This window comes from Chinchilla lanigera, unplaced genomic scaffold, assembly GCF_000276665.1.
Source record: "Chinchilla lanigera isolate Chin_1 unplaced genomic scaffold, ChiLan1.0 scaffold00026, whole genome shotgun sequence".
Classification (NCBI taxonomy): domain Eukaryota; kingdom Metazoa; phylum Chordata; class Mammalia; order Rodentia; family Chinchillidae; genus Chinchilla; species Chinchilla lanigera.
The window spans coordinates 20,261,378-20,274,885 of NW_004955427.1; the positions used below are offsets into that span (position 1 = coordinate 20,261,378).

The 13,508-nt window shown below is 37.5% G+C and overlaps 1 protein-coding gene across 3 annotated transcripts in view; it reads left to right on the forward strand.

Annotated features, from left to right (window-relative positions):
* Gtf2e1 (general transcription factor IIE, polypeptide 1, alpha 56kDa) overlaps positions 1–11,937 on the forward strand; it is a 30,989-nt gene extending 19,052 nt beyond the window's left edge. For all 3 annotated transcript variants that reach the window (XM_005386470.2, XM_005386471.2, XM_005386472.2), the window contains exons 3-5: positions 1,615–1,816; positions 5,766–6,007; positions 10,179–11,937. In XM_005386470.2, the coding sequence (XP_005386527.1) occupies positions 1,615–1,816; positions 5,766–6,007; positions 10,179–10,609 (875 nt within the window). In that variant the 3' untranslated portion in view covers positions 10,610–11,937. The remainder of the gene's footprint in view (positions 1–1,614; positions 1,817–5,765; positions 6,008–10,178) is intronic.
* Positions 11,938–13,508: the final 1,571 nt, after the last annotated feature.

Genomic DNA, 13,508 nt, shown 5'->3' on the forward strand with positions numbered 1-13,508 from the left:
CTACTTTTATATTAAAGTGGAAATCTAGTCCGTTTATTTGCTACCTGGGGAAGAGAGGCTAAGAATATGGTTATATATTAATGGTATATGGGATCTTTTAAAGCGAATGTTTAAGTACTTACTATGTGCTGGGCACTAAGTACTTAAAAGATTTATGATCCCATTAGAACTTCTGTATTTTACAGATCTAAATAATAATAGCTCCTTCAGGGGGTTGGTGATACCTGCACTTCATAAGCATTGAATGAACAATAGTGGCTGTTGTTTTCTTCTATTTTTTTTTTTTTTCCTCCGGTACCGGGAACCGAACTCACGACCTTGCGCATGCCAGGCAGGCGCTTTTGCCGCTGAGCTAAATCCCCAGACCCTGTTTTCTTGTATTAGCTGTATGACTTTGGACAAATCAAAAATTCTGAAGAGTCTTAGTTCTAATACCACTGTACACGATTGGCATAAGGATAAAAAAATACACTGGAAACGTTTTAGAAACAGAAAGCACTGTACAAAATCAATACTAATCTCAATTCTTTGTCTTACCTTGATAGGTAAGTGACTGTGGTTGGGTTATGATATGTTGGGTCCAAATGTGACAGGGTCTTGAGTACAGGATGAGAAATTTAGATTTTATGCTATGGGTGTTAGAAATGGGTTTTAGAGCAGGATGATGATAAATGTGGTGGCATAGGAAACTTGGAAGAGCACCTAGAGGCTCAAGGATCAAGGAAGATCTTTTATACTAATTACTGGTGGTTTACATTATTGAAATCACAGTAGACATGAAAAAGCTGGGGCATTTTTAAAGAATTCTTGCTGTTCTAAGTTGGATATGAGGAATGTGGAAAAGAAAGGTTTCTTGTAATTTAATTTTGGGACTGGATTAACTTTGCTTAGATGTAAGTGGGTAATATGTTTGAAAAATAGCCTTGTGATAATATACTGTATAAGATGAACAAATAGAAGCTTTTGGTTTTAGGTATTTATTTGGCTTTCCCCTCCGTAGAGATGTGAAGCAGAGTAGAAAAAAATGAAAAGTAGGTTAAAAAAGAGATAAGAAAATTGAAATTTTAAAATTGTACATAACTGTAGCTTTAAGACAAAAGTTAACAATTTTAAAATCTTGATTTTCTGGTCTGTTTTTAGCTAGTCTTTATTTTTCGTATCCTACCTCAGACCCTAATTTGTATGTAATGTGTAAAAAGAAAGCTTTTGGGAAAGGGATACAAGTGCAGAGATCAGCTGTAAAGAATTTGCTTTTAATATTTTAGTATATGTGCGGCCGAAGTGAGCACAAGAATTTGCTTTTAAGATAAATGTACTGTCTTAGACATATGATTAGAAACTGCTATTAGGGATATAAAATTACTTTGAAGTGCATCAAAAATGACAGACACAGAAAGATGAATAGATATTTGATAACTAAAGCAAAATGTTAATTGACTGTAGATTCCAGTTACTGGGCACATGGATGTTCACTGTAAAATTCTTCCAACTATTTGCTTATTTGAAAATTTTAATAAAATGTTGAAGGAAGGGAGAATGATAATAAACTGTTGGCAGAAGACATGTCTGGATGATTTTTACCCACCTGATCAGAGACTTTTGTTTTCTCTGTAGGAACTTTCCGCTGTACATTTTGCCATACAGAGGTAGAAGAGGATGAATCAGCAATGCCCAAAAAAGATGCACGCACGCTTTTGGCAAGATTTAACGAACAAATTGAGCCCATTTATGCATTGCTTCGGGAGACAGAGGATGTAAACTTGGCCTATGAAATACTTGAGCCAGAACCTACAGAAATCTCAGCCCTGAAACAGAGGTAAGCAGAGCCCTGTGCCCTTACCAAGAATCCTTTTAAACTTGCTCTTGTTTTAACTTTGCAAAGGGAGTAATTTGCCAGAAGACTAAAGACTGTTATGTTACATAGGTTCACAGTTCTACCATACTTGTCTTATTAACTTGTGCCTGTGATGAAATTTGCAAAATAGTGTGTGGCTTTAGAAATCTTTAATTAGTCAGATTTGACTTGAGCCACTTACTCTGTTTGGGCCTGCAGCAACTCAACCAATTATTCACTAATCCTAAATTAGTTGTGCTTCTTAAATTTTCCTAGTCAACTTGTGAAAGCTCAAATTCTTTCAGGACTACAGGATTTTCTTCATTTTTTTGAAGCATTTAACCACAAGTTTCTTGCTGTCCTTAGTTATGAATGTGACTTTCTTGAAAGTAAAGTATAAGTGTTGCCTATAGGTTAAGACTTCTAATAATGGCTTTTTATTTTTTTCAGCGTGCATAAGTATTGGAACTGCAGAGGCAGCTTAGTTCTGCCATGCCATAGCAACTGGTTATATTCTGTGTATGCAAAACATAAATGAGAACTACAGTTAGGCCATGTTCTCATACTCTACCCCTTTTCCCTTTCCCTGTGTCAGGATACCTTGATATCTACCTTCTTCCTTCTTTAGACTTCAGCTCCAGTTGTACTCTTAATATTTTATTTTCTCTGATACTGATGTTATAGAATAGTGAGTCCTGAGCAAATTGAGTTCCTTTTGGGTGGTTGAAAACAATTCGATTGTACAGAAAGTTGTGTATCTGTGTCAGTTATTATGAATTTTCTAATCTAGTACCATATGAAAGCTTTTTTTCCTATGATAACAGAAAATGCAACAAGAAGTACAAAAATATTGGGTTTTTTAAGATTGTAAGTATTTCATATTGAAATATGCTCCAACACTTTCTAATTCCTTTCTATATAGTATAATACTATCTGAATTACCCTCTGTTTCTTCTACCTATAGTTATTTATTGCATTTACCAAGATGCTTCCAACTACTATAGCATTCAGTTCCCACCACCAGTGGCATCCTGCCTCTAATGTTCCGACCTCGCACAGACCACTCCCACTCCCACCCCAGAATCTTTATTTAGATGAGCCTCACTCAACGACTGATAGTGTACAGCAACACCAGGAGCCCCACAGCAGCTTGCTTTGTCAAGTCACCCTCTTATCAGGAATGATGGTGACTCCGGGGCTGAAAAGAGTCTCAAGTAGAGTAAATAAGCTGACCAGACAGAGGAAATCTGGTGGCCTGGTCACCAAGGAAAAAGGCAAGTAGAGATAGGCAAGAAAGACAGTGGGGTTCCTGGAGCTCCAGCCAGAACCAAGATACTGTCATCTCTGTTCTGTCAGGGAAAAACCACTAGGTTAGAGGATGTCACCCTAAGATGGCACTGCCAAGCATCTGACAAGCTCCATGTTTGGATAGAACATCCTTAAATTGGCAAGGTTTGGGCATCACAACTATAAGATCACAAATTTCTGTAATAGCCCATCCTGTCTCAAGGCTGTAATAATCCATCCTGCCCTAAATATAAGAAAAGAATTATCAGAAGGGTGGAGTGAGAGTTCAGAGATGGTATTTTGGTTTGCTTTGTTTTTAATACGTTGTTAGTTTGGTTACTGATCTGTAATCAGTTAAATTTGAAGGTCCCTCCATCAGGAACCAGAGGCTGCCTCTGCAGTATTGTCAGAAGACCTAACACGAGTTGATAGAGAGTTCTAGCCTGTCAATAAGTCAACTCAATAATAATATTTATAGGTTACCTTTCTTTTCCATCATCTCTTAGCACTCATTTTAAAAATCTTCTAACATTTAATTTCGGAGGGCTAGGGCTATAGCCCAGTAGTAGAATGCAAGGCCCTGAGTTTAATATTCAGCACCAAAGAAAAAATTTTGGAATAATTGTCTTCGTATATTTTGAAATTTCTGAAATTTAACAGTAAATTGTCATTTATGTCATCTTCAGTGGAAATGTGTACATTTTCTCTCTCCACGGAGAAATTTAAATGAAAAATGGAGTGAACTTAGGTTTCTCTCATCTAGATTTTTTTCGGGTTACATTGGCTGGTTATTTAGATTTGTAACTAGTAGGTAGAAATAAAATTTGTAGAGTCAACTCTATGGTTAAAAGTATCTTCTTCAAAAAATGTTGATAAATAGCAGGAGCAAGGAAACAAATGGGGAGGAGGCAGAAGAAGTGACTGAGACTGGAACAGATAGAGTGTACCAGGAAGAACAGTGGTTTGTCACAATTGCTTGTGACAAACAGTGACATACAAGGTAGCTCTGAGTTCAGCTAGAGTCATGATGAAAATTGCAGAGGGAGTGCTTTGAAGGCATGGATTAGATGACTAGATCAGGATGGACTGGACAACTAGAAAGAGCTGGTTTGACTGCAAAAATAGCACAGGCCTGTAGATTTCCAGAGACAGGGCAGGAGGGATGGGATGAGCCCGAGGTTATCTTCAGAGGATGAACACAGTGTTGTAAGGAGCAATGCAGCGGGCCAGTTAGATGCATGGGTAGAGAAGCCTAAGCACTAATGGAAAGCCCAAGAATATGTGAAATGTGTCTAGAAAGAAGTGAAGAGCAGTGCGCTAAGCAGAATAAACAAGCGATTAAAATAAAGGAAAAATAGTAAATGGTTTATGAGAAGACAAATGAAGTGTTGGTTAGATTAAGAATAAGACAGTCATCTCATAGGAGACTGTTGTATTTGTAGAAAAGATCTAGAGAAGTAGAAGAGAAATCCTGGAAAACTGTGAAGCCAAGAGTTAGTAGTTGCTGAAAAAATATAGCAGAGGGTTAGAGTGAGCAGGAGTCCAAGCTGCGTGAGGATTGTTTATGGGGTAAATCTTAGCTGTCTAAACAGAGTCATGCATAGAAGTTGATGCAGAAAGCATGAGTAGCAGCCAAATCTGAAATAGATTGAGAGTGAAAGAAACAAAAGAAGAGCAGAAAGATGGAAAATGTGGCCGAACTCATAGAGATGGGGAAAGTTAAGAAACTAGCGAAAGATGAGCGCTGATCAGGCCTGTGGTATGCAAACAGGCAAAGACAGGCATGGGGAGGAAAGGTAAAGAGCAAAGCATAGTAGACTGAGAAGCAGGTCATAGTCCCTGTGGGGTAGAAATAGAGCATCAGTGTAGATGTAGAAATAAAAGATAAAACTTGGTAGAGAAGGAGGCTGGTGAGGAGAGAGATGTCTCACTTGGTGAATGGCAAGAGGAGCATGTTAATCCTGAACTGAGGTCTGGCTGTAGAATAATTTTCTGATTTGTTTCTTGGTCGGTACACATACCACCTTGGATTATTCTGGGCTAGGCTGAGGGGATCTCTTCAAAAATATAGTATGTGTTTTATTTTGTTTCATTTTTATTTTTTAAACAAAATTCTCATGAGAGATGTTACTAAGGCAGGTTTGATTTGGTTTTGCCTGTTTTAGTGGACTTTGTCATTCTGTTCCCCAGAATAGGTTTATTCAAGCATCTCAGTCTGTGAAAACTTAGTGGTAGCTGGGCATATGATGCATTCCTGTAATCCCTGCAGAGTGCTGGGAGGCTGAGGCAGGAGGATCACAAGTACAAGCCTGCAACATAATGACTTAGTGAGACCTTGCCTGTCTGGGGGTATAGCTCAGTGTGACAGTTCAGGGTTCAATCCCCAGTACTGTAAAAAGCAAAACACCTTTATATACACCAGGAAATTAGTGTTTGAGAAATTTAATAGTAAATATAACATCTTGTTCTAATCCAGTTTTCACTCTGAGTTATTGAAGAGATTTCTCAGAATTGTTAAAGTGTGGATGTCTGTGGATAGCATTTATTTATAATCCTTGAGTAATTACCTCTCTGGCCATCCTTCTTTTCCCACACCAAGATGTTAATGTTTCTTCTTCATGTATCCCTCTAATCTTTTATACAGCAAGGACAGAGCAGCTACTACTGCTGGAGCTGCTGGCCAAGCAGGAGGTCACCACCGGGAAGCATGGGCCACCAAAGGGCCCTCCTATGAGGACTTATACACGCAGAACGTTGTCATTAACATGGATGACCAAGAAGATGTTCACCGGGCCTCCTTAGAGGGGAAGTCTGCCAAAGAGAGACCCATTTGGCTGAGAGAGAGCACTGTCCAAGGGGCATATAGTTCTGAAGAGATGAAAGAAGGTAAGATACAAGTCAGCAAAACAGATATGTCTTTAGGCCAGTAGAAAATGACCTTGATTTTGTGAGACACTGCTTAAGCAGTTCTTAGTTTTATTGCCCATTCATTGTGCCTGTTTTATAAAAACAATCAATTGCATAATATCAGGAAGTAAGAAATGGAGCTATGAGCCTTGAAACCAACCAGTAGGGCTGGGGACGTAGCTCAGTGGTACAGTGCCAGCCTAGCAAGTGCAGTGCCCTGAGTTCAATTCCCAGCACACAAAAAGAAAACAAAAACAGTATATTTGTATTGCTCTTCAGTGTAGTCAAAGTGATAACTTTTCAAAACTTCATTTTAGAGTTGCCCTATCTTTATATCTTGGAAAGTGCTTTTGTGTCAAGATGGTCAAATTCACTTCTCCTTTAATTTTCTATTGCCCTAATTTATATGCATTTTATTTTTCTGAATTGGAAGTCCTAATTGCACACTAGTCTAAAATTCTTAATGTTCTTTTCTCACAAATACCAGGAATTTGTGCTGCCTGCCATATATATATAAATAAAGAAACCATGTATATAAAGGATTAAGCATTCTCACAGTCCAAAAAGATTCATAGAAAATTCATTCTGTATTTTAGAAACCTCTTTGAGCCCAAAGGGTTGAGAATTACATAATAATCTTCGCAATTCTAATAGCTGCAAGATTTTACTTTTTAAATTCTAGGTAACTGGATTCAAGACTTTGGGTGATGGTATAGAAAGTGAGAGACTAAGACTAGACAAAGGCTGTTCAGAAATGGGAAAGCAGAAGTGACAGGGTGTCTGTGTGCTTCTGGTTAGACTTCCTCAGCCCCCATTCCCAGGTTATGTGTCATTACTAGCAGATTACCTTCATGTGATTACTTAGTGCTAAAGAATCATCAGACACTGAAAACTACTTATTTTTTGGCCTTTCCTCTAACCTCTTTTCCTATTTTTTGTTCGTTTGTTTATTTAATGTATTTATTTATTTTTTGAGGTAGAGTCTCACTGTATAGTCCAGGATGGCCTTGAACTCATGATGATCCTCCTGTTTCAGCTTCCTGAGTGCTGGGATTACAGGCATGTGCCTCTACGCCTGGCCCTATTTTCCTTTCTTAAATTTATTTTTAATATACTGTATGTACTAGAAATTATTCAAGTAGCATGGAATTTTAGGTAGTGATAGTAAAAGTAGGCAATACCACTAGTGGAATTCTCTTTGATATTTTAATTCCAGCCAGAAAAAAATTTTTCCTTGACAACCACTTTATTAATCAGCTTACTATATTTAGTTATTTTTATTCAAGTTATTCTAGATTATATAGTAGTTAGCTGTTTAATAGAATTGTTTCTCCCAACTTGTCTTCTTGCTTAGTTTTGAAGCAACCAAACCTTTTCTTTGGATGAAATTAAATAACATTATTATTAACCAATGCTAAACACAATTAAGCTCATAAGTTTAACATTTTATGTTTACAATTCCTAGAATAGTAGAATATGACTTGGATGGATCTTAAATAAGTCATCTGGTCAACTCAAGTTTTCTTCATAAGATAGGATACTATGCTATCATGTCTAAATTTACAGTGGTACCTTGGTTCATGGAACTGCCATTCATAGAACAAATTCTGTGACCAGAATCATGGAAAGAATTAAGTTCGTGAACCGAGGTACTGCTGTATCTCTGTTAAATTTCATGACGTGCAATGGGTTCTAGTTGGTCAGTGTATAAAGTGAGTCTTATTTGTCCTACACTTAGTTTTCCTCAAACTTGAAGTAATGTTGATATCTTTGTGAATTTTCCAGACATCTCTAATATTCTCATTAATTAATTCTAATTTCTTTTGATTCTGCTTTCCTTATAAGTAGTCGTCTTCCCCAAAACCGTGTCTGCCCACAGTTTTTTATTTTAATTGTCTTTTTGCAGACCATCTCCAGTCATGGTGTACTTTTCTCGAGACCTAGTGACCAGAAAACAGAACATGCTGTTTATATACAGATTAATCTTTAATGATTTCAGTTTTATTTCCAGTGTATTTAGTTGCTTTGGTTCTAGGAACATGTTAAGACATTAACTTTAGAAATGTGTGCACAGGCCTTTTCAGAATCTCTTCTGCCTTGTATCTGTTAACTGTCTAACATATGTATTTAAAATTATGTAGACAGTTTTCCTTGCACTTGCCTCTGTAAAAATAGGCCTTTTACCTTTCTGTCCACTTGTACAACCTTCAGCCCTTCCTGTAGTTCTTGCTGGAGCTTGGCCTTTCAGTCCCCAGAACTGCATAGCATCATCAGTGAGCTTAAATGTTTTGTAGTATACATCTTCTTTATAATTCATAACTACTAAATTAAAACTGTTCCTAGAACTAATGTCTTTGCGTTAACATCCAGAGATATGCTCTTTTTTCCTTGTTTTGTTTTCTCTTTATCTATAACAAAATAATTCCTTTTTTCTCAAAACCTCTTAAGATCTTTATCAGAAATCTGTGAATGTGACCTTATTTACTTTTCAAAATTAATTTTCCCCTAGTTTTATATTCAATTTAATGATAATTTGAAGTACAATTTTGGTAAGATAAAACTATTTTGTAACATTGTTTTACTAGTAATTATTCCTTTGAGACATGCATTCTTTGCCTTTTTATTTTTCTGTTGAAATCCTGCATTGGAAATAGAGTTCTGGGGAGAAGAGGTTCTGCCCTTGATGATTTTGTGAAGTAGTTAAATTTAATTTTAACTCTCATTTTGGCATACATGCTATAAACCTGTCTTCTCTGACATCATTTTCTCTCTTATTGCCCAAATTCTCATTTTGGAAGTTGAGTTTTTTCCAAAATGTCCAGCATTCCACATAATCCACTTTGATGTGTTAATGAGAAGATGCTTTTACTTTGTGCATTCTTTTGATGTAATGGTAGATGACACTTTCCCAAGTACCAGGTCCCTTCTCAACACATCACCCTCACTTGATCTCCACGATACTTCACTGAAGTATGCGCTGTTATTTTTTCCCCTTCTGTATTGTGAAAGTTGAAGCAGAGATAATGTAACTTGGGCAAAATTACACAGCTAATAAGTGTTAGTATTTGAATAAAATCAAGTTCCAAAAAACACTTAATGCTTTTATATATTTTAAATGGCACATGTTTGGTGTTATCAGAATGTAGAATATGAATGTCCTTACAGTTTTGATCTGCAATGTGCAGTGAAGGTGGTACAAAACATGATAAGAGGTATGTGGTGAGAGAAGGGTGACTTTTGCAATTAGATACTTTTTTCTAAAGAGTTCAAAGCATGGGTAGTTGGCTTCAGGAAAGTAAAACTGCCATTTATTCACTCATGCACTAAATACTTTCTCATTGCCTAGCAAGTGGCAAGCATTATGTAGCTGCATGAGGTATCAGTGAATAAAACAGATAAATATCTTTTGTACATCCTACATCCTTGGAAAGGGGAGGGATGACAAAGACAATCGACATAATTTATTCATTAGGTTAGAAATAAGTGCCTTGGGAAAAAATAGAGCACTGGTAAGGTGACCTTTGAGTAAAGACGTGGAAGATATAAGGGAGTTGTTTGACTACCTAAAGGAAAAATATTTCAGGGAGAAGGAACAGGCAGTACCAATGCCTTGAGATAAGGGTGTTTCGTACGTGTACAAGGAATGTCGTGGAGGCCCTTGTCCTGGCTGGAGCAGTAGTAGGGAGAGAGTGAGTAAGGTGAAAGTTGTCAAGAGTGATTCATTGTAGCGCTTTTGCCTTCCACTCTGAGCAAGATGAGCAGTGTTTTGATTTTCTGTTGTGCCACGTTATCCTTGGTCCTGCAAAGGCATTATTTCATAAAGTCCTGAACCAGAACCCATAGGTGGTAGATCCTTTTATCATCCTGTTTCGCAGAAAAGGCACTGAAGAGCTTAAGTAATTTGCTCAAGGTGGTACATGTGGAAGAACCTGGATTTAAATTCATGTTCGTTCTTGACTGTTACACTGCTTAACTCCACTTTGTGAGAAACATTTTGAATATTTTGTGTATAGTAGCCCAAGAAATGGAATCAGTGACATCTGTGTTGTTTTATTACATCGTTATTTATTTAAATATACACATGTGTTTCAGTGTAAAGGAATGGCTTACTATATTTAAGGTTTCTGACTTTCTGGGTTTTAACCCCCAGGTGGCATAGATATGGATCCATTTCAGGAGCATGAGGAAGGCCACACAGGGCCCGATGATAATGAGGAGGTCATGCGAGCACTCCTCATTCATGAGAAGAAGACTCCCTCTGCCACAGCTGGCTCCATGGGAGCGGCTGCTCCTGTGACTGCCGCCAATCCCAGTGACTCAGAAAGTGAGACCAGTGAGTCAGATGAAGACTCTCCCCCCCGGCCAGCAGCTGCTGTGGCTATGCATCATCGGGAAGAGGACGAGGAAGATGATGATGAGTTTGAGGAGGTGGCAGATGACCCGATTGTCATGGTGGCTGGCCGTCCGTTCTCCTACAGTGAAGTGAGCCAGCGGCCAGAGCTGGTGGCCCAGATGACACCAGAAGAGAAGGAAGCGTACATAGCGATGGGGCAGCGCATGTTTGAGGACCTCTTTGAATGAGCTTTCTCTGCCTGTTCCTCCTTTCTGTCATGTTCATTTCAAAAAGAAATTCCCTACCTTTGAAGAAAAATGTTTAAGTGGCTTTCTTGCCCTCTTGATAGAAAGCACCTGTTAATCTTTTACAAAGATAATGGGAGAGAAAGTTTAATTTTAATACCAGAACTTCCCAGAAAGGCAGGTTGGCCGTAAGCATTCCCTTCTCTGCTATTACTTCAGTATTAATATGTTACTGTATTTCCTTATCTGATTTTTTTCTTTCCTTTCTAAGACACTCTTTTCTCCCTTCTGAGATGAATGAGGGAAGAAACTTTTTGCATACCTACAGAAACCTATTACAATTAGTAACTGAGTTTTGTAATTCTTACCAAGGATTTAAACAGTTGCTTATATTGTCCCCAAACAAAGCAGCTTGCCTTATAGGCAAATCACTGGTTGGCGGCAAAGAATCCTAAAACTCCATATTTCCCCTAATTAAGATTGGGATCGACCTGTAAGGGGAGGTGAGACTGTGTACTGAAGAGGGATGGATATGCCCGAACCTTGTGTTTAGTGTGTAAACCAGAATTTGTGTCTTCAGAGTTGACCAGACTGGTAGATTCTGTTGTTTTGCTTAATGCTTTTTTGGTTTGGATTTTCAGTGATACAAAACAAAGTATGCTTAGTATACCTTTATGAAGAAATTAAAGAAACATGGACAAAGGATAAAGAGTCCGTGTAAAGGGTTGAGGAGCAGAGAGCATTAGGAGTGCCTTAGAACTGCCTGTGTCTGCTGTGATTTGGAAGTCCTTTAGGACTGCCCGCCCCCACTATAGACTTCTTGTCAGTGCTATAAATTAAGGAGGCCATCCGAGCAGAAAGCACAGACTAATTGATTACCTTCCTCTTTCTCTCTCAACATGTTTTGAAAGCCTTTTTTTTTTTTTGGTCTCTCTTTCGGTCCTTGTCAGACGTGGTAGTCTGGAGTGCACCCTGCATATTGTGGAGCACTGTAACCTCAAGGAACGTAGTTTGTTTGCGTTCTGATGTTGTAGCATGAGTTTCCTGAATGCAGAACTTTAAAAATAAAGGACGATTGTATTTCTTCTAGTATTTTTCTTGCATTGTAATTTTTAAGTATTTATCATTTTGTAGTACATGTGTGAAATTAAGATAGCATCTTAGAGTATCTGAGCCTTGTATGAAGTGATGTTTCATTTTCTTGGGTCTATTAATGACTAAATATTGATAATAACTATTTTATACTAACTGAAATTTGTCATTGTCTAGCTCTATAACATCATGGAGCATAATTAAAATATATATTCTCATTAAAAACACGTTAAAGACTTCTTTTATTAGTCATTATTTCATATAATAGGTGCAGTTATATACGATCTAAACTTTCTCTGGTTATAAGTTGTTTTAAGAATGATCTTTATGTGTGTGTCTTGTGTACATGGGACTATTCAACTTTTAAGTGTCTTTTTTTTGTAAATACCATAACTTTAAAAGTTAATTTAAATAAAATGGTAAGATAACCAGGGGTTAATTTTTAAACATAGTCTTTTTTTTTTTTTGGTTTTTCTCTGGTACCGGAAACTGAACTCATGACCTTGCGCTTGCCAGGCAGGCGCTTTTGCCGCTGAGCTAAATCCCCAGCCCCTAATTTTTTAAACTATATGTTCTTTGTTTACTTTTTATGTGAGCATATGTGAATGTGGAATTTTTGTCATGGAAAAATGTCACAAGTGAAGGTAGAGGTATGAATAAGGGTACTTACCTTGCAGTGTTTGGAATAGAGACACACTAATGTGTATTAGTCAGAAATTAAATGTTTTTCTATAAAATCACACAGCTGTTAAATCAGTGTATTGACAAGAAAAGATAACCATAATGTGTGAAATATAGAAGAATTTATTTTTTTCTCCAGGAGGGGTAGGAGATAAAAGGAAAAAATAACAGAGTGTTAATGTCATTTTAACTTTGTGTGTGTGTGTGTGTTACTGGGGATAGAACCCAAGGTCTTTGCATTGAGCTACATTCCCAACCCTTTTTATTTTTCATCTTGTGACAGTCTTACAGAGTTGGGGTTGAACTCATGATTCTCTTGTGTTGGCCTCCCATAGTGCTGAGGCTACAGGCATGGGGCATCATACCCAGTTATCTTAACTGCTTTATGTGTGTTGATTAATCTTTTACAAAAAAACCTGTGAGGTAGGTATATGTATACAAAAGTATTAGGAATGAGAGTTACAGTCATATGAATGTGTTATAATGGAAAAGATACTTCTATTTTGGAAAAAGAATTAAATGGGCAGCTAAAGAATTTTATGTAGAAATTACCTATAGAAACAGCAGAGTGAGCCAGGTGCGGTGGCGCACACCTGTAATCCTAGCACTCGGGAGGCTGAGGCAGGGAGATCGTTGTGAGTTTGAGACCAGCCTGTGCTACAAAGTGAGCTCAAGGCCAGCCTGAACTATATAGTGAGACCCTGTCTCAAAAAGACCAATAAAACAAAAACAAAAACAGAAACAGCAGAGTGAGCTGGGAGTGGTGGCATATGCTTGTCATCCCAGCTGCTTGGGAGGCTGGGGCAGAGGAACACAACTTTGAGAGAACCTGAGCAATTTAGAGAGACCTGTTTCAAAATACTAAGAAAGGGCTGGAGATGTAGCTTAAGTGGTAAAGCCCTCTGGGTTCAGTTTAGTGCTACTAAAAAAAGAAAAAAAAAATCATAAAACTCTTTAGGTTAATGCTAAGATTTTTAGGTGTCCTCTCATACTTTGTCTCTTAATCCTGGGTTCGTCATTTCCTTGGATAAATATCTTTGAATTTATACTCAAAATTAATAGGAAATACAGTTTAATATCAAAAGTTTTAACCATTACCTTCATATTTTAGTAACATGTCTAAGAAAAT